Source organism: Delphinus delphis, chromosome 9 (genome assembly GCF_949987515.2).
Source record: "Delphinus delphis chromosome 9, mDelDel1.2, whole genome shotgun sequence".
In the NCBI taxonomy this organism is placed as follows: Eukaryota; Metazoa; Chordata; class Mammalia; order Artiodactyla; family Delphinidae; genus Delphinus; species Delphinus delphis.
In genome coordinates this window covers 62,689,966-62,715,109 of record NC_082691.1, presented here as the reverse complement: position 1 = coordinate 62,715,109, position 25,144 = coordinate 62,689,966, and the positions used below count along the sequence as shown (strand labels likewise).

Sequence of the window (25,144 nt, the reverse complement as noted above, 5' to 3'; positions counted from 1 at the left end):
GGTGATTGTAAGTAGATTGCTATTTTACAATTAACTTATTCTTTAATATTATTTTAAATATTTGCATCAAGTTTTGTATCTAGCTTAACAATTATTTTTATTTAACACTATGATGTACTGGTTTTACTGTGCATCAATAACATATTTTCCTCATTCCGAGTTTTTTTTTCCTTTTTTTTTTTTGGCCACGCTGCGTGGCTTGCAGAGTCTTAGCTCCCCAACCAGAGATTGAACCTGCTCCCTCGGCAGTGAAAGTGCAGAGTCCTAACCACTGGACTGCCAGGGAATTCCCTCATTCTGAGTTTTTAATGTTGATTGAATTTTTCTGCCAGCTGAAGCACTTTTGCTAAAATTTTTAGAAAGGTCCAATGGGAACATCTTCTGAGTCCTGAATTAGCTAGGAGTACCTTTCTGTTGTTCTTGTATATAATCAAAAGTTGACTACTCAGAATTCACATAGTGCTTGGTTGTCTTCATTAAGTTAGTTTCTCTCCTTTTCTTTCTTTCTCTCTCTGTTTGTAGGTGGTTTAGGTAGGCATTTCAGAGAATTATATTAAGGAATACTTAGCCCCGTATCATTTTTAACCAAGAGCCTATAGTATCATTATTCAGAAAGGCAAATGAAATGAAGAAATCAATGCATTTCTCCAAGACTGCACAGACATTCAGTGTGGGATAGAACCAGCTCTCAGGAGGAATGTAATTTATAGATCATGAGGGCTGTGCTCTACCTTAAGTCTTTATTAGCTCCTTGCTTTTGGCCATTTTCATAATGATCACATCACTACAGATGGTGTGAAATGGAAAGCAGAAGGAAATGAGATTGAACTGCAATGTTTGCTTTCTACTAGTCTAGGAGCCTAGGAGTTCCATGGATGTTAAATCTAAAACCTGAAAAGTTCATTCTTTGTATATATGTCATCTCTGGAACTGTTACCATATACAAATTAATTGTTCTATCACCTTCTTTGTCTCATAGTAGGAAAGATTTTATGTATATTAATATTTCATCTTGAAAATATAAGAGGATTGTATTACAATGGAACAGATGTTCCTTCTGTCAATTTATTTTCTCTTTTCTTATTTATGTGTTTGCTTGTTTTTGTCACTCATTTTGAGTAGTAGCACTGGATGCTGATGGCTGATCACACTAATATCAGATATTTCAGAGATACAAAGAAGAGATAGGAGTAGAGTAGAGAAGTTGTAGAACATTTCAGAGCCATCCATTGGAACATGCCTGCTGCAGAGAAAGGAATCATGTCGGATCTGATTATGATGTCATAAGAGCTACCATTCACTAATTTAAACATTAATTGCCTACTGTCAACTGTAGTTGAGCCCAAACAGACTTGTTTCTGAAATGTACCCCCCAGTTTTTGGGGGGGGGTTTGCTAGATTTTCCATAGAAAATTGGTCTGACTCAGTTGTCAAATGATTTTTTCTTGCTTAGATAATATGTTGCACTCTTGTAGCAAAGCAGAATTTAATACCTTCAGCTTTCATCAAAATTACTTTTAACGGGGATATTTTGAATGTTGAAAGTTTGCAGTAGATTCAGTGGGGATTCTGTGAGAGGATTATACATTATTTTACCTGATATCTGAGTATAAATGAATTCTCTTCCCCCTTGGCCCTCTTTCCCTCTCTGTGTAGTAAGTACAGTCATCTTTTTACTTACCTATAGTCAAATACAGTCAAATGGCTTATTTTTTCAGGATAGGACTTTAGGGTGTGTATAGTTCCTGTATTTTATACTGGTCTGGATTGCTGATGATGGAATATGAGTCAGGTTCATTGGCAGATAGGGTGAATCACACCCTCTGTGTACATTTCATTTAGTCAACAAATACTCCGTGAGCACCTGCTAGGTGCCAGGCATTATACCAAGCACTGGGAATTCAGTGATGGAGATGACATTTGACCTTTGTCCTCGGGGCATTACAGAAGGGTAAGAGGAAGTCTGGACAAACATTCTAGGGAGCCTTCTGTGGGCCTGCAGCCTACTTGAGAATGCCATCTCCCTATCTTCTGCAAGGGCATTCTTTTACTCTTTAGTTGTACCTTTCTGTAGGAGTCAGAAGACATATTATACTATATATGCACATAATTATGCAGTTTTGTTAAGAAATTTTTCCTTACCTCTTCACTGTAAATTATAAATACATCCTGTTGAGAAGTAGAATATCATGAAATATTGAATGGCAAACATTTAAAATTTAAATCAGTGCTTATCAATCCTTATTGCATGTTAGACTCATCTGGAGAGCATTAAAAATATCCTATTTTTGCCTCTCTCCCTCCAGAGTCTGATTTAATTTGTCAGGGGTGAGGCCAGGGTATTGGTTTGGATAGGTGGTTGGATGAATCGATGAAAGGATGAATGAAAACTTCATAAAATATTAAGGAGGACATCTGAGCCAGGCAAACGTAAGGGCAGGAAGAGTGAAATGAAGCCAGAGGTCATAGACATGCACAAAATACAACGCCATAAAGCCCGGCGAACGTGTGAGCCTGGAACCAAATCTGGGCTTTGTGCTCTTTAGCAGCTGAAACAAAGGGAAACGTGATCACATGCATAACCACTCTGGTGCCCATTAGATTAACATTTCACCTGTCATCTATGAAAGCCATCTGTTTTCAGGACCAAGGCTAACCAAGGGAAGTAAAGAAGACCCCTGGTAATGAGGTGTGGGGCATTTGTAACACATCTAGAGAAAAAAGTGCAATAATGCTTTTCATAGTGGAGGTTGGAAGCGCTTTTGAGTGAAGTGAATGCTAGACAGTGAGTCTGTAGACCTTAAGGGAGGATTGGTTTCTGTTAGGTGCCTCCTGTTGGTCTCCGTAGGTTACTTCCTACAATCCAGCTCCACTTCATTGCCTCCAAGGCTCTGCATGATCTCAACCTTGCATGTCCTTGGTCACTTGACCACATCATCTGTCACTAACCCCTTACTAAATTTGCTTTAGCCATACTGGCTGACTCATTGTCCCTGGAACATACCAAGCTCATTCCAGTCTTACGGCCTTACACTTTTTATTTCCTCTGCCTGGAATGCTCTTTTTTCTTGATTATTGCCTGGTCAGCAATTCGTCATTCAAGATTTGGTCAAATGTCACCTACTTCACCTCCTTACCTAATGCCACCTCCTTCCCTTATGCCCATCGCGTTCCATCATATTACTTTTTTGTAAAACTCCTTTCACCATCTGAAATTATCCTAGTGATTTGTTTGCTTAATTATGGTATTTTCTACTCTATAAGTCTTCTTGCTTGCTGCTGTATTCCCAGTGCCTAAAACAGTACTTGACACTGTAGCTGCTCAATAAATATTAGTTGAATGAATGTATCCATTTTTTCATGAATCCTTGACCATAGGCAATTACACTGTGTTTTTGATTAAACACAGAGCCAGACCCTTTCACAGTCAACCAAATTGGAAATAAGGCTGACATCCTCTCATTAAAGAGGAAGACACATACCAGCATCCCTGGCCAAACTAAAGGCCACCTCTCACCCTGTGGACAGTTTGAAGGCCATGTTTTTTGTGAGGCCCAATTACACTCCTCCTACTTTTAAATTCACAGACAGTGGCCTGCAACAGTATTATTCTAGTGGTGGTTATTTTCCCTGTATTTTGGTTTTGTAATCAGTGTTTTTATGTTTAAACTCCAGTTCCTAAGCAAATCTACATGAAACTTCAGTTTTTACTGGGCTGTGGGAGAGCTTTGTAATGTCTTTGAGCCTCAATTCCACGTTTGTAAAATAGGGTTACAATATTAGTAGCTGCCGTACGAGGTTGAGAATGAGAGGAGGTAATCCTTGGAAAGCACTTAGTATAATACCTGGCATAGAGGACACACTCAAGAGAACTTATTGATGGTAATATTAATATTAATAATGCCAATTACAGTATCGGTTTATTAATTATTATTATCCTTATTATTACTTTCTCCCCATCCCCTTCTTCTAACCCATTGTTTTCAGAAATGACATCACCATGAACAGATTTTGTTGGTTTCCTGAATATACATACCAATCTGACTTGAATTAACCAAAATTATACCCCAAACACACAGTGAACACCGTAGGTCATTTTAATGCATTAATTCCCAATGCAAACTCTTGCTTTTGTTCAAAGAGGCAATTCTCCTAATGGCATGACCTCTTTTTATATTTTCTCCACCTTTCCTGGTTTGTTCTGGATGCAGAGGAGAAGGCCAAGAAGGAAGCAGAAGAAAAGGCTCGCCTGGCCGCAGAGGAGAAGCAAAAGGAAATGGAAGCCAAAAGCCAGACTGAAGAAGGTGCATCTGGTAAAGCCGAGAAAAAGGCATCTGGGGAAGCTAAGAATCAAGTCAACGGAACAGGAACAAACCAAAGTGACAGCCCTCGTGCGAAAAATTCCAAAGCTGAGAAGTCATCAGGAGAAAAGCAACAGAATGGTGAGTAGGATTGCGCCGGTGAAAGGCTCTTTTCAGGGTGCTAATGATGTGATGAATGGACGCTGGCAAAGAACTGCCCCTGTGAGGACAGGTCACAGAGCAGGGCTGCCCTGGCCATCCAGCTGCTGCTGATCATACCTCCCTAGGCTGTGGATTCTCTTAGGATCCCATCAAAAGCAGCCAGAAGCTTGCTTAGGCCATGCTCTCTGGGGAGGTTTATATCTTTTGGGCCCTTTCCAGCTGGGTCGTTTTGGAGACTCTGGCCAGCACCTGCCTACCAGCAGGGGAAATTCCTATTAGCAATCCCAGCACATTCCTGAGTGCTTAACGCGAGAATGAATGAATAGAAAGGCAGTCTTCTGTAGGTACCATCCCCCTGGCAGGGCCGACACTCACATCTGCCTAAGGTCTATTTCCATAGTATTGTCTATATATCTGTAGGTGAACAAGTATATACATTTGGATGACCAGTCATCCCAGTTAGCCTGGGAATGAGCGGTTTCCTGGGATTCAGGACTTTCAGTAGTAAAACCAGAAAAGTTCCAGACAAGCCAGGATGAGCTGGTCACTGTCGTGTGCATACAGTTGATGATTTCTTATATTTAATGCAGCAAATATTTATTGGTTAACAACTCCATGCCAAGCACTGCTCTTGGCACTGAGAATTTAGAAATGAAAAGGCCACAAGAAGTCCACAATCTCCTAGGGGATATGGACACCTTCAGAGTTAATTCTGAGCCAGTAACAGTAGTGGTATGGCAGATAAAATACCCAAGGGCCATGTGCAGAAAAGAGTAGCTTTGTTGGGTCTGGGGATTGCAAGATGTAGTAAATGTCAAAGAAAGCTTCAAGAAGAGGTGATGTCTAAGCTGCGTTTCAAATGCTAAAATTTGGGGGGACACAGGGACTTCTCAGCCAGAGAGAATACGATGAGCTAATGCATAGGGGCATGGAATTGCTTACCTTGTTATGGAAGAGCAGGAAGTTCAGAGTCACTGGAGCTTTCAAGTGCCAGGTTGTGGCATGGTCATCTGGCAGTCAGACAGACCTGGATTCAAGTGACAGCTGTGCCTCTCACTTCTTGCTGGCCTTGGCCAGGTTACTTAACCTTCCATTGTCTCTGTAAAATGTGCATAATAATAACTGCTCACAGCTTGGGCCACTTGTGAGCTTCCAATAATAATAATGGTAGCAAAAGCAACAATGACAATAAAACAACTAGCATTTATTGATTATACACCAGATGCTGTTTAAAATTCTCTCTTGGGAATTTCCTGGTGGTTCAGTGTTTAGGACTTGGCACTTCCACTGCAGAGGGCCCGGGTTCGATCCCTGGTTGGGGAACTAAGATCCGGCAAGCCACGTGGTGTAGCCAAAAAATAAATAAAAAATAAAAGACCATCCTTTAAAAAGAATAAAAATAAATAAATAAATAGATAACTAAATAAATAAATTCTCTCTTTACATATTCACTCTCTCACCTGCCTGGTAGGTCCAGGTGATCTCCTCTGAACCATGGTCTAGCTATTATGCTACCCAGCCCAAGTAAATGAGAAATACGTAGAAAGTGCTTAGCACGACACTCTCCAATTATTTTTGCAATTGACATATATAACATGTAGAACAGAAAACAATGTTTTAATACATGTAATAATGATAAGAGCTCATGTTAGGACTTCCCTGGTGGCGCACTGGTTAAGAATCTGCCTGCCAATGCAGGGGACACGAGTTTGATCCCTGCTCCCGGAAGATCCCACATGCCGCGGAGCAACTAGTCCTGTGTGCCGCAACTACTGAGCCTACACTCTAGAGCCCGTGAAGCACAATTACTGAGCCCACGTGCCACAAATCCTGAAGTCCTCGCGCCTGGAGCTCGTGCTCCGCAACAAGAGAAGCCACCGCAGTGAGAAGCCCGCGCACTGCAACGAAGAGTAGCCCCCACTCGCTGCAACTAGAGAAAGCCCGCGCACAGCAACGAAGACCCGACGCAGCCAAATAGATAAATTAAATAAATAAATAAATAAAATGAAAAGGTGTTTAAAAAAAAAAAAAGCTCATGTCGTGTTCCAAGAGCTTTGCCTAAATTCCTTCAGGTAAGCCCCACGAATACCCCAGGAGGCAGGGAAGGCCATCATCCGACTTGCCCAGCCTCTCAGCAGCCAGGTTCTGGAGACAGCTCGTAACTAGTCTGCTTTGTATTCAAGCGCATCATAGGTCAGAAAATATGTTCAATTCAATAAGAATTTCTAATACAACTGTTGGAGTTTGAGAGAGCAATGCAAAACACCCCTGTTTTCCCCTACTGAGGGTGGAACCAACTGAGAGGGAGATACCAGAATCAGAAAGTGATCACAATGTTAGCTCCACTGCAACTGGAGCTGAACTGGAAAACACAGACTTGATCTGCTGACACATGGGCTTCTGCACACATCTGCCCTGAACTGGGCATGGCCCACGGGACACTGGCAGAGCAGGTGGGATCAGGCCTCGTCCCTCACCCCCAACTCTGCACCTAAGCAGGCTGCTTCTGCAGTAACAGAAAAGGTGTGTGTCTCATGGAAAACGCATCTCAGAGGGGGCTGGGGGCTGGAGAAACGGGTGGCTGAGCTGAGCTGTGCATACTCAACTCTTCCTTCTAGATGAGTCTCTCCTTCCCAGAGGGGGAATATGTAAGGACTGGTGAGAAAGGCAAGATGTGTTTCTTCCCTACTTTTTTTTCTGTTAGGGAAGTGGGTTTAAAATGTCTTCCTCTTAATAAAAACAGCCATTATTATGTCAGTAACAGTTATGGAATGTTTAATATGTGCTGGACACCGTACATGGGATTTTACATACACTAAATCATTTAAAAATCCTAGCAACTGTGTGAGGTAGATAGACTCATTTCCATTTTGCAGATGAGGAAACCGAGACTCAGAAAGATTAAATCACTTGCTTAAGGCCAAGCAAACATTAAGTAGAGATTTCAGGTCAAATAGGAATATGTGAGTCCAAATTCTGTATTCCTTAACCAGCATGCCCTTATTTGCGCAGTTCAGTGCTGTTGGTGAGAGTAGGAAGTAGGAGGAATATTGAGACCCAGCTACTGTCCACAAGAAGCTTATAATCTGTTTATTCCAGGGGTTGGCACACTCTTTCTATAAAGGACCAGACAGTAAATTTTATGCTTTGCAGCCCTACAGTTTCTGTTGCAACTACTTAACACGCCTGTTTTAGTACAAAAACAGCCACAGATAACATGTAAACAAGTGAGCATGGCTATGTTGCAATAAAACTTTATTTATGAAAATTTAAATTTTCACATGTCATTAAATATCCTTCTCTTTTCTCAACCATTTAATAATATTAAAAACTGTTTTCAGGTTGTGGGACTTATATGACCAGGCATTGGGGCCACGTTTGGCTCATGGGCCATAGTTTGCCAACCCCTGGTCTGGTCAGGGAGAGAAACCAATGAATACAAACATGCTGGTCACAAAGGAGGTTATACATTCTACGAGACAGGTATAAACAAATACCCAGAGAGGGCAGAGGTGGCAATAATTTATTTTGAAGATGGTTAGGGGAGTGCCTGAAAGAAAACAGGAGCCTGAGCCTCCAGCTAGGCTGGATTGACTCACAACTGCGTTCATTTCCCAAAGTAAGCAGTAGTCTACCATTTCCCTTAAAAATTAAGCATTAAATGAGAGGTGGGAAAAGAAATCAATTTTGAGCAATAATAATAAAGGCTAATGGTGGTTCGGGACTTGGTTGCAGCAGCCTAATTAAAATGATTTATAACTGCACAGAAAGGCTCTTTTGTTTCCCCCTGTTTATTGAATAACAGCTCACATCAGCCGTTAGTCCATATTCAACCCATGGGAAATTACCTAATGGATTCTGTTCAAGGAACATCATCAAACAAACATGTATCACTTTCCCGGCACCCTTCTTTGTGGTCGCTCAAGATAACTTCCAGGATGGAGCTGAAGGATATTGGCTAATTGTGGTTCTAGACATTTGGTCCCCTATCAGCAGTCATGGGAACCCCTAAGCTTTGGTCTCCATCAAGGTACTTTCCCCTTTAGCCTCCCCAACCCTGACTGAGGAGAAGGCAGGCTTCCACAGGCTGCTGGCTAGCATCCAGCACATCAGACGCCTCCTCCTGACCTCTGGAAGACACCCTGGCCCTGCTGCAGCTGTGGGTAAAGCTCCAGTCCAGGGCAACCCTGAAACCTTAAAGTATTGTGCATTAGAGGTGTGAAGTCTCATTGAGGAAAGAAAGACCATTTTTCTGTAGGGAATTAGTTTGACTACAAGACTCAGGATCATCCTTGAGTTCATTTCTGGCATCCTTAAAATAGGGAAAAGCCAGTGCTTGAACTGTTCCATGGGGCTTCCAAAGGAATCCATCTGTTTTGGCTATTGGTGGTGGTAATGTGCAATGACCATGTGCTTCACTCACACTCCTCCTGCTGGCACTGTGGCCAGAGTTGACTCCCCTTCCCTCAAGCTTAAAGTTTGTCAAATTCCATTAAAACTACTTATTTTGTAGAATGTAACCTAAAATGGTCTTGAATTATCCTTGGGTAACCATTTCTATATAAATCTATAGGCCAAAGGCATTTAAAAATGGCAACAGTAAATGAAAGTCTGAAATCTAGAACTTAAGCTTCATAGGGAAGTTGCAAAATACAGTACTTGAGAGCTTGGCCTCTAGAATCAGACCTATCTGTGTATGTTATGGTAAATTACTTTATCTGTGCTTTAGGTTCCAGAGCCATAAGATAGAGATGATTCTGTGGGTTTTTGCTTAAGGCTATTTAATATTTAAGCAAAATCACTTTGTAGAAAGATCAGTTGGTCATTTGTCAGATCAAGGGCTTAAACCAGATCTAAAGTAGCCAACAGGAGCAGTTTTGCTATAGCAGCAGACACTCTTGCAAAGTTTGGGGCCGAGATGCAGCCTGAGAGTGTGTGAAACACATTCAGGAGAGCAGTCCACTGCACTCAACACAGCTGGCCCGACCAGCGTGTGACAGAGTGTCCGCAGTGAAGTCAAGGAAAAACTCAAACTTGGAAAACATCCTCAATCATTTGGTGATTCAGCAAATTGATCACTTAGTGAATGAATCTTTGACGAATTTGTCTACTTTCAATAATAGTACCTTCATAATGGGGTTGCTATGAGAATTTAATGAAATGACGCATGTAAAGCATTTAGCATGCTGCCTGGCACAAAGAAAGCAGAAAAGATAAATGTACCCTTCCCGCCTTGGGCCCTGCTCCCCGCTTCCTGGCTGCAATAATTATTAGGGTCTTTTTGCTTTATTAATGCCAGTAATTTAGTAGTAATCTGTTCTTGGTTTTATGCAGGCTAAAAAGAAAGCCACCATCAGTAAGATTTGTAAGAAAAATATCCGAAACTTGAGAAGAAATCTGAGAGAAGAAATACCATGTCCTTTCAATGTCACACTGGCATATTGTCAAAAAAGACCTGCCCAAGGATTATTTAACTGTCTTAGGCAGGGGTCAGCAAACTTTTTCTGTGTAGGCCCAGATAATAAATATTCCTGGCTTTGCATGTCTCTGTTGCAACTATTCAACTCTACCGTTGCAGCAGGAAAGCAACTACAGACATTATATAAATGAATGGATGTGGCTATGTTCCAATAAAACTTTATTTCCAAAAATGATAACAAGCCAGATTGGCCCACGGACAATAATTTGCTGACCCCTTGTTTTAGAAGAACATGACTATGTTTAACTTTGTCATTTACTATTTGCTCAAGCCTAGGTACTGTGAGGTTATGTACTAACGTGTAGATTTTTGACTACTAGAGGAGATAACCCCAACAGTTATAGTTTTATTGCCCTGTAGGACATAACCAGTTTCATCTCTAACCTAGCAATCTTATTTTAATATATTTCTAAAATACTTAGAAATATCCATTTCCTTTTTTTTTTTTTTTTTTTTTTGCGGTACGCGGGCCTCTCACTGCTGTGGCCTCTCCCGTTGCGGAGCACAGGCTCCAGAAGTGCAGGCTCAGCGGCCATGGCTCACGGGCCCAGCCGCTCCGCGGCACGTGGGATCTTCCCGGACCGGGGCACGAACCCGCGTCCCCTGCATCGGCAGGTGGACTCTCAACCACTGCGCCGCCAGGGAAGCCCCTATCCATTTCCTTAAATGCTCTTGGAACCATCCTTACTGTCTTCCTGGTTCCTTCATAAATGAATTAAATAAATTTTTGACACATGTTCACTCTACACTGGTGTGCATAGTGTTTTTTAACTTTTACATATTACATTTCAACAAGCTCATTAATTAAAGTACCATTTACAGCTCAGTTTTAGAATAACAGCTGTCATTGAGTGACGTGCCAGATAGCACATTCAGTACCTTAAATGCATTTATCCTTATATTATGCCTATAAAGTAGGTATTATTATCACCATTTTGCAGATAAGGAAAAGCACATAGAAGTTAAATAGTAGCTATTAATTGATATAACTTACAGTAACGCAGGTTTTTCCTCACTCCACAGCCTAATAGTAAAGCTGAACTGCCTTCCTTGGAAAATAACGCCATTGACTTAAGTACAATCCTGTTTAACATGAACTTTCAGTCTTAATTTCCAGATCATAATCCAATTTCCAGGGCCTAATCCAGTTTCCTGATATTTACACTCAGACATGTAACCCCTCACGACTAAAATTATGTGGTTTTTTTCTTTTTTCACCTTGACAGGTTTAAAGATATTTATAACTTCCCCGTTAGCTTTACACATGTACTGTTTGTCATGTTTATTACTTTCAGGTGACTTGAAAGATGATAAAAATAAGACAGACAAGAAGGATCAATCCAGTGTCAGAAATGATTCAAAGAAAACAGATGGTAAGAGCATAATTCCCATTATATTTTTCCATAAATTGTGCAATTTAATGCAAGCTTGTTAGATTTACACATAAAGTTGCAATTGTGTGGAATTGTTAATATAGTCTTATACCCTGAAAAAAAAACATTCACTGCATTTAAAGAGTACTATTATCCCCTTTTCAATAATTTACAAATTATTGTTGTATCTTTTCCCTTCCACCGTACTTTCTCCATCACAAATGAGTTCTATACTCTTTCTTTTCCCACTTGCCATTTTTCATTTTAAACTTTATGAAAAGGTGATTCTGGGCTTGCTGATTATAATGGAATGGAATATAAGCCTTTGTGAATTATGCAGTGTAAATGGGAAACGTTCCATGTTTTCAGTTTTCAATTTTTTATACCTTTAATGAGTTATTATTTTGGGGAAGAACAAAAACAGAAATCTGTTCAGTGTTATCAGTATGTTGGGAGGCCCACATACTGGAGAATGTGCATAGCTGTAGAATACAGTTTGGTCAGCAAGAGTACATCTTAAAGGCAAGCTGTGGATGACAATCCCAGACCAGTTAGAATGAACCTACATTGTGATGGGCTTCATGAGCACTGCTTTTACTTTGCATAAATAGCATTCCATTCTTTATAAAATCTGAAAGTTCAAATTATATTGCCCTCCAAACTTTGGACCATCAGATTGAGAAAAATACTCTCACCTTTTATATAATCCTCCTGTTTCAATTATAACATGGGCTTATTCCTAGTTATCCCCCCATACATATAAGTGATATTAAACTAAAAATGAAAGTTTTAGGAAGTGGTTTTTGTTAGGGTCTCAGACTCTTTGAACGATACCTCCCTGCAGACATTGTATTAGATGCTAAGCTATTCTTTGAGTAGTTTGGTTAGTCAGAGAAGAACAAATGCAGGGTAATCAGGTTGAGGAGTAAGAAGAAATTTGAATACAACTCATACATCTGTTAAAAAGAGAGAATTGCCTTTAGTTTTCATCTCTAAGCCATTGTGATATGCTCTCTTTACCCATATGCATGAAATCAGTTCTTTCTTTGAAGATCATTCAAATAACTCACACCAGGTGTCTTATCACATAATATCTGGGGAACACTCATGTCCAATTTTTTCACCAAATTGTTTATGCAAATAGAAACCACTTGCTTAATACATACCCTCCTTGAATAATTGTGACTAAGACATGAATTACATGGAGATAAAATAGGATTCAGAATGACAGTCTCTTAGCCAGACTCTGTTATGGGTAAGGTTTGTTCAAGTCCCAGACATCATTAGACCCAAGTTAAGGTAACACAAGCCAGAATATGTACAGTAGAGGAGAATGCTGTTAGTTATAAACCCAGCACCTGGACACCTGACCCATCCTATATCCAGTGACTGACCCGTCTGAATTCCTACAGCATAAAAGCCCAGAATAAACCAATTCCCAGATCTTTAACATGGGGTCTTGAATCTTGTTGTATGTTTGTATTGTGCTATAAATAACTGTTGTAATGTATTCATGTGAGCATTGTAGGTTAAATTTTATCACCTTCATTATGCCCTTTTATTTTACCTGTGTCTTTTTTAACTGAATTATCACCAGTATTTTAAATAATTAAACTGTTTTTTGTTGTTTTTTTTTTTTTGGTGGGATGAAGTGATGAAATAGATATTTTGTTCTATGGAACAAATAAGCATAAAGCTTGATTATTTAATGAATAGGATTCTTGATCCCATAGGGCAGTGAACAGGATGCAGTAAATAAAGAAGGGACATTTTCTGATGTCTATCCTTTTTCCCTCCATAACTCCAACCTTCCACTGTTTCAAACTGAGTCTGGTGTGTCCATATACTTGTAAGTCTGGGCATGAAAAACTTTGTATTTTAATTTCATTGATGGGCTAACACGACATCAGTCATTATCATTGCTTTGGTGTCATCAGGACTTAGATCATTGGGCTTTAGTTACTTGTGTTATCTTAGCCCAAAATCCTATCAGGACTAAAGTTATTTCTTAGTGGCATGAAGTGGAAAAGAATTTGATCAGCTTCATATACCCCTTCTCCTTTGCATTAAAACTCTCTACTTTAGAAAAAATTTTAAATGATATGCATATCAGTAGATATATTGATTTTTAGAAACTATCTAGTAACAAACAGATACTTTTTGAACATTTCTTTTTAACGGATCTTATTACATCTGATGACCAGAGGGAGTCAGTTTAACTATTTTTAATGCTCCTACCCTTAATCCAACCCCTGGGAACCAGCTCTAATTTTTGAAAGGGAGTATCCAAGCATAATATGGTGCCCAGTGTGATCAAACCCACTGTGTTTTGAAGTTTAATATTCTATGCATTCAGAAAGAAACTCAATGGAAACTAGACTACAGTTGGCTATTCCCAAACTCCAATGAGCTGAGGCACACACAGAAGGAAGGAACATGTGCTGAAAGGGTAAATTACATCCTGGCAAAATGAACACATTGCAGTTGTACATTATCTCTGTCAGACTACTAAAGTACTGTTTAGTACCCTGCAGCACTAATTTTCTAACTGACTTCAAAGAATGAATGCTCTTTGAAAATACCTTGTTTCTTAGGGAGAAATGTACTAACATAAAAAGATCTAGGTTTCTGAGTCAAGATTCTCTCAGAGGCTGTTTTTACACTGTCATTGGGAGACTTGTGGGGTGCCACATGAATGAATTATTTTCAGTGTGTTTTTAGTCATGTTTGAAACAGCATAGCTATAATTTTTATAGTTGCCCAGAAATATGAATTTGCCCTTAACTTTATGTGACTGCATTAACAGAGATATAAGAGATAGCCACTGTTTGTGTCTCTCAAATGATTCTCTATAATTAGGCCCTGCAAGGTTATTTACCAAGTCCCAGGGAGGGAATTCAGCAGGAATTTTTCCTTTATTGAATGTTCTGGGAATTGGGATGTTAAAGATGTCAGTTCATGAAATGTAAGTCAGTTGTGGAGAGTGGAGTGGACAAAATACAATACAAAATACATCTGCTTCTGCAAAGAGCGCTACCAAGAATTAGGTTTACCCTTCCACCTGAAACAGTTTTTTAAAAAAGACAACATATGTGGAAGAATGGTTTTTCAAGAAATGAAGACATCAAGAAATATTGGGCATCAAGAAATGAAGACAGTGCTCTCTAAGAAACAAATGAAGTAAGCCCAACGATTGCCTCAGCTTACTGCATTGAGAGGGTTTCCAGGCAGACCTGTTGGATTCCTTGTGTTGAGGAGTTGACTAAGGATCCAAGGATACCAAGGCAGCTATAATTAATGGGATAAAACACAAGAGAGGATAGAACTGAAGAGAGATAGAACTCTAGAAATCTGAAGAGTATTCATCAGAGTACTAATTGACTCTCAATGAGGAAACCACCTGAGACCAGGAAAGAACCATTCAAGAGGTTTAGAAAGAACAGTCCTGATGTTCACACTTCACACAGAGCAATAAAAGTGCCTATTCCTACTAGCCAGACTAGAATACCTCATAATTTAAAGGGAATTGGAATTTAAAGGGAATTGGGTAGAATACTCATAATTGTCTTGCCTTAACAGGGGAATAATTAGTTGTAGGCTAAATGTTGCTTTAGGCTCACCTAACAAATCTTAAAATCAAGATATAAGAGGATCAAAGTGTTTCCAAGTAACTGCATCCCAGGATAAAGCATGCGTGTGTGTGTGTGTGTGTGTGTGTGTGTATACACACTCCCAGCAAGCTAAAATTCACAGTATCTAACATCCAATCAAAATTTACTGGACATGCAAAGAAGGAAGAAAACACTACCAATAATAAGAGGAAAATAACAACCAATTGAAATCAACCCAGAACTGAAACAGATGTTAGAATTAGCAGACAAGAGCATTAAAGTAGTTCTTACAATTCTTACAACTGTAGCCCATATGTTTAAGTAGAGACATGAAAGATATAAAAAAGATCAAATGTCTAGAGATGAAAACTACAGTGTCTGATATGAAAAATATACTGGATGGTATTAACTAAATAATATTGTATGGGATTAATGATAAACACACTGGGTATGATTAGACATTTTGGAAGAAAAGAGTAGTGAGAATTAGCAATAGAAACTATCTGAAATGAAGCACAGAAAACAAGAATAGAAATTGTAAAGAGCATCAATGAGTTGTAAGACACCTTCAGACAGCCTAATGTATGTGTAATTGGAGTCCCTAAAGTAAAGAAGAGGGAAAGGAGGAAAGAATATTTGATGAAATGATGGCTAATATTTTGCCAAATGATGAAAACTATAAGTCCATAGACTTAAGAAGCTCAATAAAACACAAGCACAAGGAATATAAAGAAAATTACACCAAAAGCATATTATAATCAAATTACTCCAAACCATTAATGAAGAGAAAAATTTAAAAAACAGCTAGAGAAAAAAAAAAGATACATATGGAGAGATGAACAAAGATAAGGATAACAGTAGATACAATGCAAGTGAGAAAACAGTGGAGCAACATCTTTAAAGTGCTAAGGGGAAAAATTCAACCAAGAATTTTATACCCAGCAGCAATATCTTTCAGATATTAAAAACTGAAAGAATTCATTACTGGTAGACCTACACTACAAAAAATGTTAAAGAACAGCAGAAGGATGGATATGCCAGATGGAAATATGGATCCACACAAAGAAATGAGGAGCACTAAAAATGGTAACTAGATGGATAAATATACAATATTTTTTCTTATCATTTAAATATCTTGACTATTTAAATAATTGACTATTTGAACAGAATAATAATATATTACTGAGTTTATAGCATATATAAAACTAAAATGTATGACAGCAATAGCATAAAAGTGAGAAGGGGAGAAATGTAAATATGCTATTGTAAAGTTCTACTATCGTACATGAAGTGATATAATATCAATTGAAGGTATTGGATTGGCCAAAAAGTTCATTCAGGTTTTTGGCCAACCCAATAGATAGAGATAAATTAAGAGCATATACTGTAAACTCTAAAGCAATTACTAAAATAACAAGATAATGACATATAGCTAATAAGCCAAAAGAGATAAAATGGAATCATAAGAATAATTAATCCAAAAAAGGTAGAAAAAGAATAAGAAGAGAACAAAGAATAGATGAGACAAATAGGAAACAAATAGCAAGAATATAGACTTAACACTAAGCATATCAGTTATCACATTAAATGTAAATAGCCTAAACAGCCCAAATAAGAGGCAGAAATTTTCAGATTGTAAGACCCAAGTATATTCTGCCTTTATATTAAAAGACACAAAAACTCAAAAATAAAAGGATGGAAATTGGTGTGCCAAGCTAACAGTAATCAAAAGAAAGCTTGCATGATTATATTAATACCTGATAAAGTAGATTTCATAGCAAACACTATCACCGGAGAAAGGAGGTTCATTTCATGATAAAGTCTATTTATCAAGAGGATATAATAATCCTTTACATTTATGTACCAAAATGCATGAAATGAAGTGTAAAAAAATTTTAATACACAATTCTATTTGGAAGCATTAACATCCCTCTCTCAATCATCGACAGGCTAAGTATATATAAAATCAGTGAGGAAAAGAAGACTTGAATGACATTATCAACCAACTTGACTTAATTGGCCTTCCCAGAACACCCACAGTATGAGAATACATATTCTTTTCAAGTGCACATAGGACATTTATAAATATAGATTACATTTTGGGATGTAAAGCAAGTCCCAATAAATGTAAAATGATTCAAGTCATACAAAGAATGTTCACAGGTCACAATGGAATTACACTGTCATAGGATGTTCACATTGTTTTATTTTCTTTTTAATAGCTATAGAATTTATAGTGATGTTGTCTTTATCATTTTTTATATTGGTGATTTGTGTATTCTCTCTTTTTTTCCTGACCAGTCTGGCTAGAGGTTAATAAATTTTATTAATCATTGTCATTAATATTTTCCATTGTTTTTCTGTTTCTATTTCATTGATTCTGATCTGATCTGTATTATTTCCTCTCTTCTGCTTGCTTTTGGGTTTGGTTTGCCTTATTTTTCTAGTTTCTTAAAGTGGAAGTTAATGTCATTGATTTGAGATATTTTTCCTTTTCTAATATAGGCCTTTAATGCTGTATATTTCCCTCTAAATACTATTTTAGTAACATGCCACAAACTGATTTGTTGCATTTTTATTCACATTCATTTCAAAATATTTTCTAATTTTATTTTAATGTCTACATTGATCTAAGGATTATTTAGAAATATATTCTTAGTTTCCAAATATTTGGGAATTTTCCAGAGGTAGTTGAAATTTAAGTTCTTTCTAAATTGATCTATAGATTCCATGCAATCCCAGTTAAAATCCTAGCGGGCTTTTTGGGTAGAAACTGACATGCTGGTTTTAAAATGTATATGGAAATGCAAATCACTCAGAATAGACAAAGCAACTTGGGAAAAGAAGGAAAAAATTGGAGGACTAAACAGGTAGGCCTGATTTCAAGACTTATAAAGCTATAATAATCAAGGCAATATAGTATTGGCATTGAGATAGACAAATGGGTCAGTGGAGTGGAATAGAGGGTCTAGAAATAGATCCACATGTATATGGACTTCTTATTTTTGACATCGTCAGTTGAAGGAATTCCACATTGACAGTAAATGAAGGGTGGATTATGCTGTAGAGGACTTGTTGACACTAAAATGAATACTTGTGACCAATGTGTGGTTTTGATTGCTAGTTTACTGTGAAATATATCCTTCATGTACACTGGAATGCTCACATCTACTGGCCAGTCAGCGGTTTCTTTCTCCCAAAGGAAAACCTACTGGGGAAGTCAAATCACATCAGAAAGTTGCCTACTAAGCTGATAATGTAGGGGAAGTTAGTTGATGAATTGTGACTTCAAGGTAGAATATCCTGAAATGTCTGTCTCTACCCTTGGGATGGATCTGCCAAGAAGAGTGAATAGGGACCATCTTGTGTACACTAGATACAGACAGTGCAAGAGGCGGCCCTCCATGGCACCCCTTTTACGTCTAGTCTCCTTTTGGATCTCACATTCAGTATCAGATATGTTGATATCTTGGGGTAGATTCTCATTCTTGTTCATTTTCAGTCATCCTTGATGGCATGTCTGGACCTTGATTTTGATGAAACTTCTTTGTTTTTAAGGCAACAGTCCTCAAACTTTTTCTCTCTTATTTTCTTTTCCTAACATATTATCATAAGCTTTGCATACCTCCCAAAATTATGCCCAGATCATGAACTCTGGTGGGTAAAATAGGCCAAAGATGGTGAACAGTTCTGGGGATACTAGCTGGTACCCTGCCCTTTTCTCTCATACCCAAGACGGTGCTACACTATAACAATAACCTTGAGTCCTTTCTAGTTTACTTTAAAAATTAAACCTGTAAGACTGTAGGGCTTAACTGTTTTTAGCAATGATTGATTTGCAACACACTTCACCATTGATTATGCCACTGATGTCAACACTACTGTCTTGAGGTAGTTTCTACAAATAGTTAATCCCGTCCTTTGGATTTTTTACTCGCTTCCTTCTCAGAGGATAACATTATTTCTTAGTTCTGGGAAGATATCTCACTGTAGCCTTCTATGTATTGACAAAAGTAGGTCTATTTCTTTAATGAAGGAATTGCCTTCCACATGAGAATCTAGGATCCTTATGGGTTATTTTTCATGAGTGTACAGGGACCAAACATCTGGAGTGCCCTGGGTCCCAGTTAAGATAAGTCATCATAACAACACATGTTCTGATTAATATCCCATTTCCCTTAGCCATTTGTCCATGGAAACTCTTGTGACCCATTTACTTAACATATTTATATGTATCAACACATGGAGCATCAACAGTGAGTACATGCTGTGGTTTAGCAAGAAAGAGGCATGACATATTTGCTTTTAAAAATATTTTATGCCTTATTTTCTCAAGTAGTGTGATAACCCAAGTGTCTTAACCCTCCACTGCAATGTCCCTGTCAAAGGAAAACAACAAAAAGTTGATAAATGTATGAGAGAATTGCAATATTGTTTTTAGATGCCTGTTATTCTTATGCATCTAGATAAGATCCCCTAATTAGATTCTAAAAGGTTTTGTTGCTTAAATTTTTTGATTTATATACTTCAGTGCCATTTTCTAATTGATTTTTGAAGCCATGCTGTAGGTTGACCCAACAAGGGTTGTTGTGAGTGCAGCAATACTGAAACCCAATATAATTTTTTTGGATGGATTTTGGGGAAAACTATTAACCAATCCATTATACGTGGGTTGGAAGTGGTCAAATGGGGTGAACTCAGAAAATCTCTTTGTTCCTTTTTGCTGCGGATGATACACTTGAGAGCACGGAGGTACAGAAGCCATTGACATCCACATGGTTCTAGCATTGATGAGTCACAGTGAATCAGAACAGTTAGCTCTTTTGGTTACGCTCATCCATTTCAAACCAATGTGTTTTTAGTATAGTTTTAGGTTCAGTGAATATCCTTGCGCTTTTTAAGGAGGGTATATAATACATAGCCTCATGGTGGATTATAAAGGAACAAGGTGACATGCAACAATTATTATCTTCCTGTAGGTTTTGTGTTATTGAAATTCATGTTTGTAGTATCAAACAGCAACTGAAATTGTGTGTGTGTATATACATATATATGTATGTATGTATATTGTGTATATATATACATATATATATGTATTGTGTGTGTATCTATGTATATATACATGTATATAATACAATGTAAGATTGGTGGGTTTAAAATAATTAAATTGTGTTCTACTAAAGAAAACTTCTAAAGTCAATTCATGCTTTTCACATAGCTGTTTAGATTCCAGTCTCTTACCAAATAACTACATAGTAGAAATGTCACATAAAACTATATTGTGTACTCTTTGTTAATGACGAAATTAATATTTTTAAACAGCTTTTCCCTTGCAATTATTGGTGTATAAGCTTTCATTGTTTCACTCTATCTTCTAGACATTTCGTTACACTCTTAATGTACCATTGTATTTTTTTTTTTTTTTTTTTTTTGCGGTATACGGGCCTCTCACTGTTGTGGCCTCTCCCGTTGTGGAGCACAGGCTCCGGACGCGCAGGCTCAGTGGCCATGGCTCACGGGCCCAGCCACTCCGCGGCACGTGGAATCCTCCCGGACCGGGGAAAGAACCCGTGTCCCCTGAATCGGCAGGCGGACTCTCATCCACTGCGCCACCAGGGAAGCCCCCCATTGTATTTTTAAAGGAACCTGGTTTGACAGAGAGGATTACAATTTTTGAACTACTGGGGAAATGTGATTTGTCTTTTTTTTCTTAATACTGATGTTCAGGATTAAAATTAACTTTTTAGTATTCATGAAATATTTATCTGTTCTCCCCCTAGAAAAATTGTATTTTGTCAGATTCTTTGCAAGTGATTGGAGAAACACAAGTAACGATACACTTGTCAGAAGAAACTCTATTAACACTATAAAAAAATTCTTTAAAATAACAGCCGCCTTTGAAATATGTGCCAAAACCAGGAGCTAGAGATGTCTCCATTGTTAAAGCCATTTTTTTTCAGTCGCCCACAAGCTAGGAGAGCTGTTAAAAATGCAATGTCAAGCAAGTATTGAAGCTTCTTCTTTGTGTTTATTCTTAGCCTTTTCCACCAAAGGACAGCCTGATCTCCACGTGATGATATCTGTATTTCATAAGTATTAGCCCTCTACAATATATGCCATTTTTATTCTATACCCTGGAGCTGCAGTGAAACATGAGAATAAATGTTTGGTTTTTTCTTTCATTCATTTTGAATCTTTTATTGTTTTTCCTGAACTAATAAAATAGAGAAGAACACGAAGAGCAGTCAGAATGTTTCAGACCTAAAATCCCAGCCTCACTTAACTTTCTCAGAAGGACTTCCTTAATCTCTGGTTTCTTGTTAGCTTCAAAAATAGCAGATTCAGGGCTTCCCTGGTGGCGCAGTGGTTGCGAGTCTGCCTGCCGATGCAGGGGACACGGGTTCGTGCCCCGGTCTGGGAAGATCCCACATGCTGCGGAGCGGCTGGGCCCGTGAGCCATGGCTGCTGAGCCTGCGCGTCCGGAGCCTGTGCTCCACAACGGGAGAGGCCACAACAGTGAGAGGCCCAAGTACCGCAAAAAAAAAAAAAAAAAAGTACTAGGTTCTTAATACAGAGAGGAATGGCAGTAAAATACCTTTGGACAATGTAGGACAGAAGAATGGAAACATTCACATATTTTAAGTTTGGAAAGAAAAGCCATGCTACATAAAGGAAGAGAGGAGCCAGCAAAGTTAAAGAATAAAAGTTAAGAGGATCATTATTCTCAGTGATAGCACAGATTCCAAGGATCAAAAGAAAAGATGAAGAAAAATCACAAAGGTTGAACCTAAGAACTACTACCCTTTGTACAGTACTTATTCTTTATATTTGGATCCAATGGGCAAATTTTAGGAAATGATGGCATAGGCAAGGTTTCAGGAAGTTATATTCCTGCAAATTTATCTATCATCTATTTATTCTATCCATCCATCATCCATCCATTCATCCATCCAACAGTCCACCCATCTTAGCAGGGCTATAGCGTCGGTATTATATGCAGTAAAATTAATAGAGAATAATCCTAATATAATCATATCCTCTGTCATTTGGGGCAAGGAGAAAACATGGATGCATATGTTGGGCTATTTGGTGGTAACCATTTAAAATACCTGTCTTGCACTTATGACCTAGAAGAGTGAAAACAATGCCTGGGTAAATCTTAACAGCTATCTCTCAGACAATGTTTGTTTTTTTGTTTTTAGTATTTCCTCATTATTAAGAAACAAAACCAAACCAAGACCTGCTTATAAGCCCCACAGAAATCCTACTACTCAACATTTAAAATTGGGTTTGGTTTTACCACATTTATTCTTCCCTGGGTTTTTTTTGTTTTGTTTTTTTCCTCTTTAGCCTTTTACAACTCTTTCTGTTGCTTACAGTATCACTTTGTTGTTTTCGTCGAAAGTTGACTCCATAGAGAGGCAGCTCTGGAAGGGTTTCTGGGACTTGAAAATCTGATTTAAATCCCAGCTCTGTGCTCAGCCAAGTCAGCTTACTTTTGAGCTTGGGTGATAGTTGAATCAGACTGTAAAAATATCAAACCCAAGACAATGAAAAATTAAAAGTGTTTACAGATGTTTTTAAAACCCAGTGCCAGATTCTATGAGGCCTGCCTCACAGATGGTCAGCTTGTGATCTAGTAATAAACATTATGATTGCTAAACACATTTTTAGAGTCAAATCAAACTCGAACTTTAAGCCTCTTTTTAAAACAACTATCTTTAAACCGAATGGTTTTCTGTAGCATCTCCACTTACCTTCAGGAGTAGCCTGAGAAGGGAGGAGTAAGGCCACATTGTTGTAAGTCTCCATCTCCTATTTTCTAAATTAAGTTGCTGGAACATTCTTGGCTATTCATTCCCTTAGAGTAAATACATTTCTGTGAATTCATACACCACACACTTCAGGCTTCAGAGCCCCCATGGCTACCCCTCTATGAGATGTGAGAAGTCTTTCTTCCAGGGGCGGGTGAGGAGGTGGCGCTTATTTAGATATTTTCTTGAATTTTCTCAAGTTGGGTGAAGATAGTTTCCATTTCAGTTCATCAGTCACTCTTAAAAAGATGAGGGAGTTTAACCACTTTTTGTGGCCAAGCCAACATAGACTTACAATCAGTGGAATTCAAAGCCGCTGTAACAAAAATAGTCGCGTAAATCGGATCAATACAGAGTGACTTCTCACATTTTGCTTTTAGATCCTCATTTTTATATACTTCGTAGTCTTACCCAATTTTTGTTTTAAATGCTTATGCAATTTTAGTTTACATTGAAAACATATACACAAAACCAAAACACAGCAGAGCAAGTCTATGCCATTTGAAGTTGAGGAGAGGAAGTGTGGAGTGAGGAGGTTTACAAACCATGTCAAAGCCACCTGGGTGGCAGGTGCTCTTTTCTCTGGGAGCTTAGTCCCACAAAGAGCCATGCACAGTGGGGCTCTTTCTTCATAAGGAGTATACATTTTTGACATATCATAATTTGCTTTTGAATAAATTGTAAAATCAATGTAATTATGATTTCCTTTTTACGTCACACTATGAAAGTCAGGATTAGAAAAAGGTTGGAGAGAGACTTCCTATTCATCATTACACCTTTATCTGTCCCATCCACTTCATGCTTATTCAATTCACTTCCTTTCAATGAAAAACTAATGATTTGTTGAGCACGTGCTGTGTGTCAGGTATTGTACTACATTCAAGAGGAGTTATCAAGATAAATAAGATATTTTCCCTGCCCTCAAGGAGTCTACGGTCTGAGGTAGAATATCTTCCTGCAGATAGATATGCTACTAGCCACCATAGGGGTGAGTGCCCTAAGAGGAAGTTTTTTAGAGAAAGCATGTGTTTGGGAAGGCTGGGAACAGTCACTCAGGTCACAGACCCAGCTGCAGAGTATCTGCCTCTTGTTCTTTTATGTTGGTCGTATTTAATGACAGTGAACCCAGGCACAGCTTAAACATACAGGCTGCCTTTATTTACCCCTTTTTGCCACTCCTTGACCAACTCCTTTCCTCTGTCCCTTGACCGGAAGGCCGAGGAGGGGCGGGTGGAGACCCATAGCCGGCCACTCCACCATGTCACCCATAAGCAATGACTAGCAAGGGAGGAAGATCTCCTCTCAGGGGCCTTTGGGTTCCATTCACACACCCTGGATGTACCTCTTCCATCTCTGGGACACAACAGTCTGGACAGCGGGCCTCTGCTAACCCAGGCTGTATGACACAGGAGGTGCGTCACTTTCCTTCTTGGCACATTGGAGCTCATTGGGTGTAACAGTGGTCCTTGTCAGCCATCTCCAGCTATCCGTCCTCACTTCCTTCCGACCAATCTATCATTTAGTGAAAGATTAACCTTATATCATCATAACAATATATTGGGTTTTATATGTGAGGGCCTGGGGACATCTCTTAAGGTGATTAATACTATAATGACCATCTAAAAGGAGTCTCATTACCTATGACCCCAAATTGATAATGACAGGGCCAGAGCACTAAGAGGCCCTGTCTTGCAATTCGCTTGTGGCCCAAACTACACAGAGACAATCAGAAACAATGGAAAATTTCTAATCCATGATTTCAGCTTTTGTTTCACCTCTCTCCCTCCCTGGCAAGTTCCAATGAGGCAACTGGCAACTTCCCTCACCGATCCTACTAGAATCAGAGTAAAGTGATTGGCCAGAAGTTTTTCTTTTTTCTGTTATTTCTCCCAAATGGGTGAAGGTGCTAATGGAGAGTAAACACTCACAAGACCAGAATGAAGAAAGAGGAACCGCAGGAGGTCTGGGTCAGTGGCCCCTGAAAATTTGAGAATTGACCGTAATTACAATAGATCGGAAAGGGCTCTCCTGTCTCCCAACTGGTTTGTACCTAATTTCGACCAAGTCTTATTTAGGAGAGTGTTAGTCTTTAAAGTTGAATGGAAAATTTCCTTGTCCTCTAATGACTCCTAACATTTCTGGAGATGATGATGTTATTCTTTTTAAAGTCTCCTGTCCCTCTGGAACCTTGCGTAGGAGGGAATCCTCTCTCACTCTGAGGCATGCTGACTTGGAGAGCACACAGCACTTAGGGGAAGCAACCGTAATCATAATAATTTATGTTTGTTTGCTTTTTAAAAATCCTGTCCAAGTCTGTTGAGGTTACATGTTATCGAATAAGCCAGGTGAAAAGAAAATCCAAGGTGGTTTATTTCCATTCATGAGTCCTGTTTCAATCTTGGTC

At 38.6% G+C, this 25,144-nt stretch overlaps 1 protein-coding gene across 1 annotated transcript in view; it reads left to right on the top strand.

Annotated features, from left to right (window-relative positions):
- The window catches only part of PDE1C (phosphodiesterase 1C), a 260,300-nt gene that overhangs the window by 211,418 nt on the left and 23,738 nt on the right, over positions 1 to 25,144 (top strand). The window contains exons 15-16 of the mRNA XM_060019937.1: positions 4,212 to 4,442; positions 11,238 to 11,315. Coding sequence (XP_059875920.1) covers positions 4,212 to 4,442; positions 11,238 to 11,315 — 309 coding nt within the window. The remainder of the gene's footprint in view (positions 1 to 4,211; positions 4,443 to 11,237; positions 11,316 to 25,144) is intronic.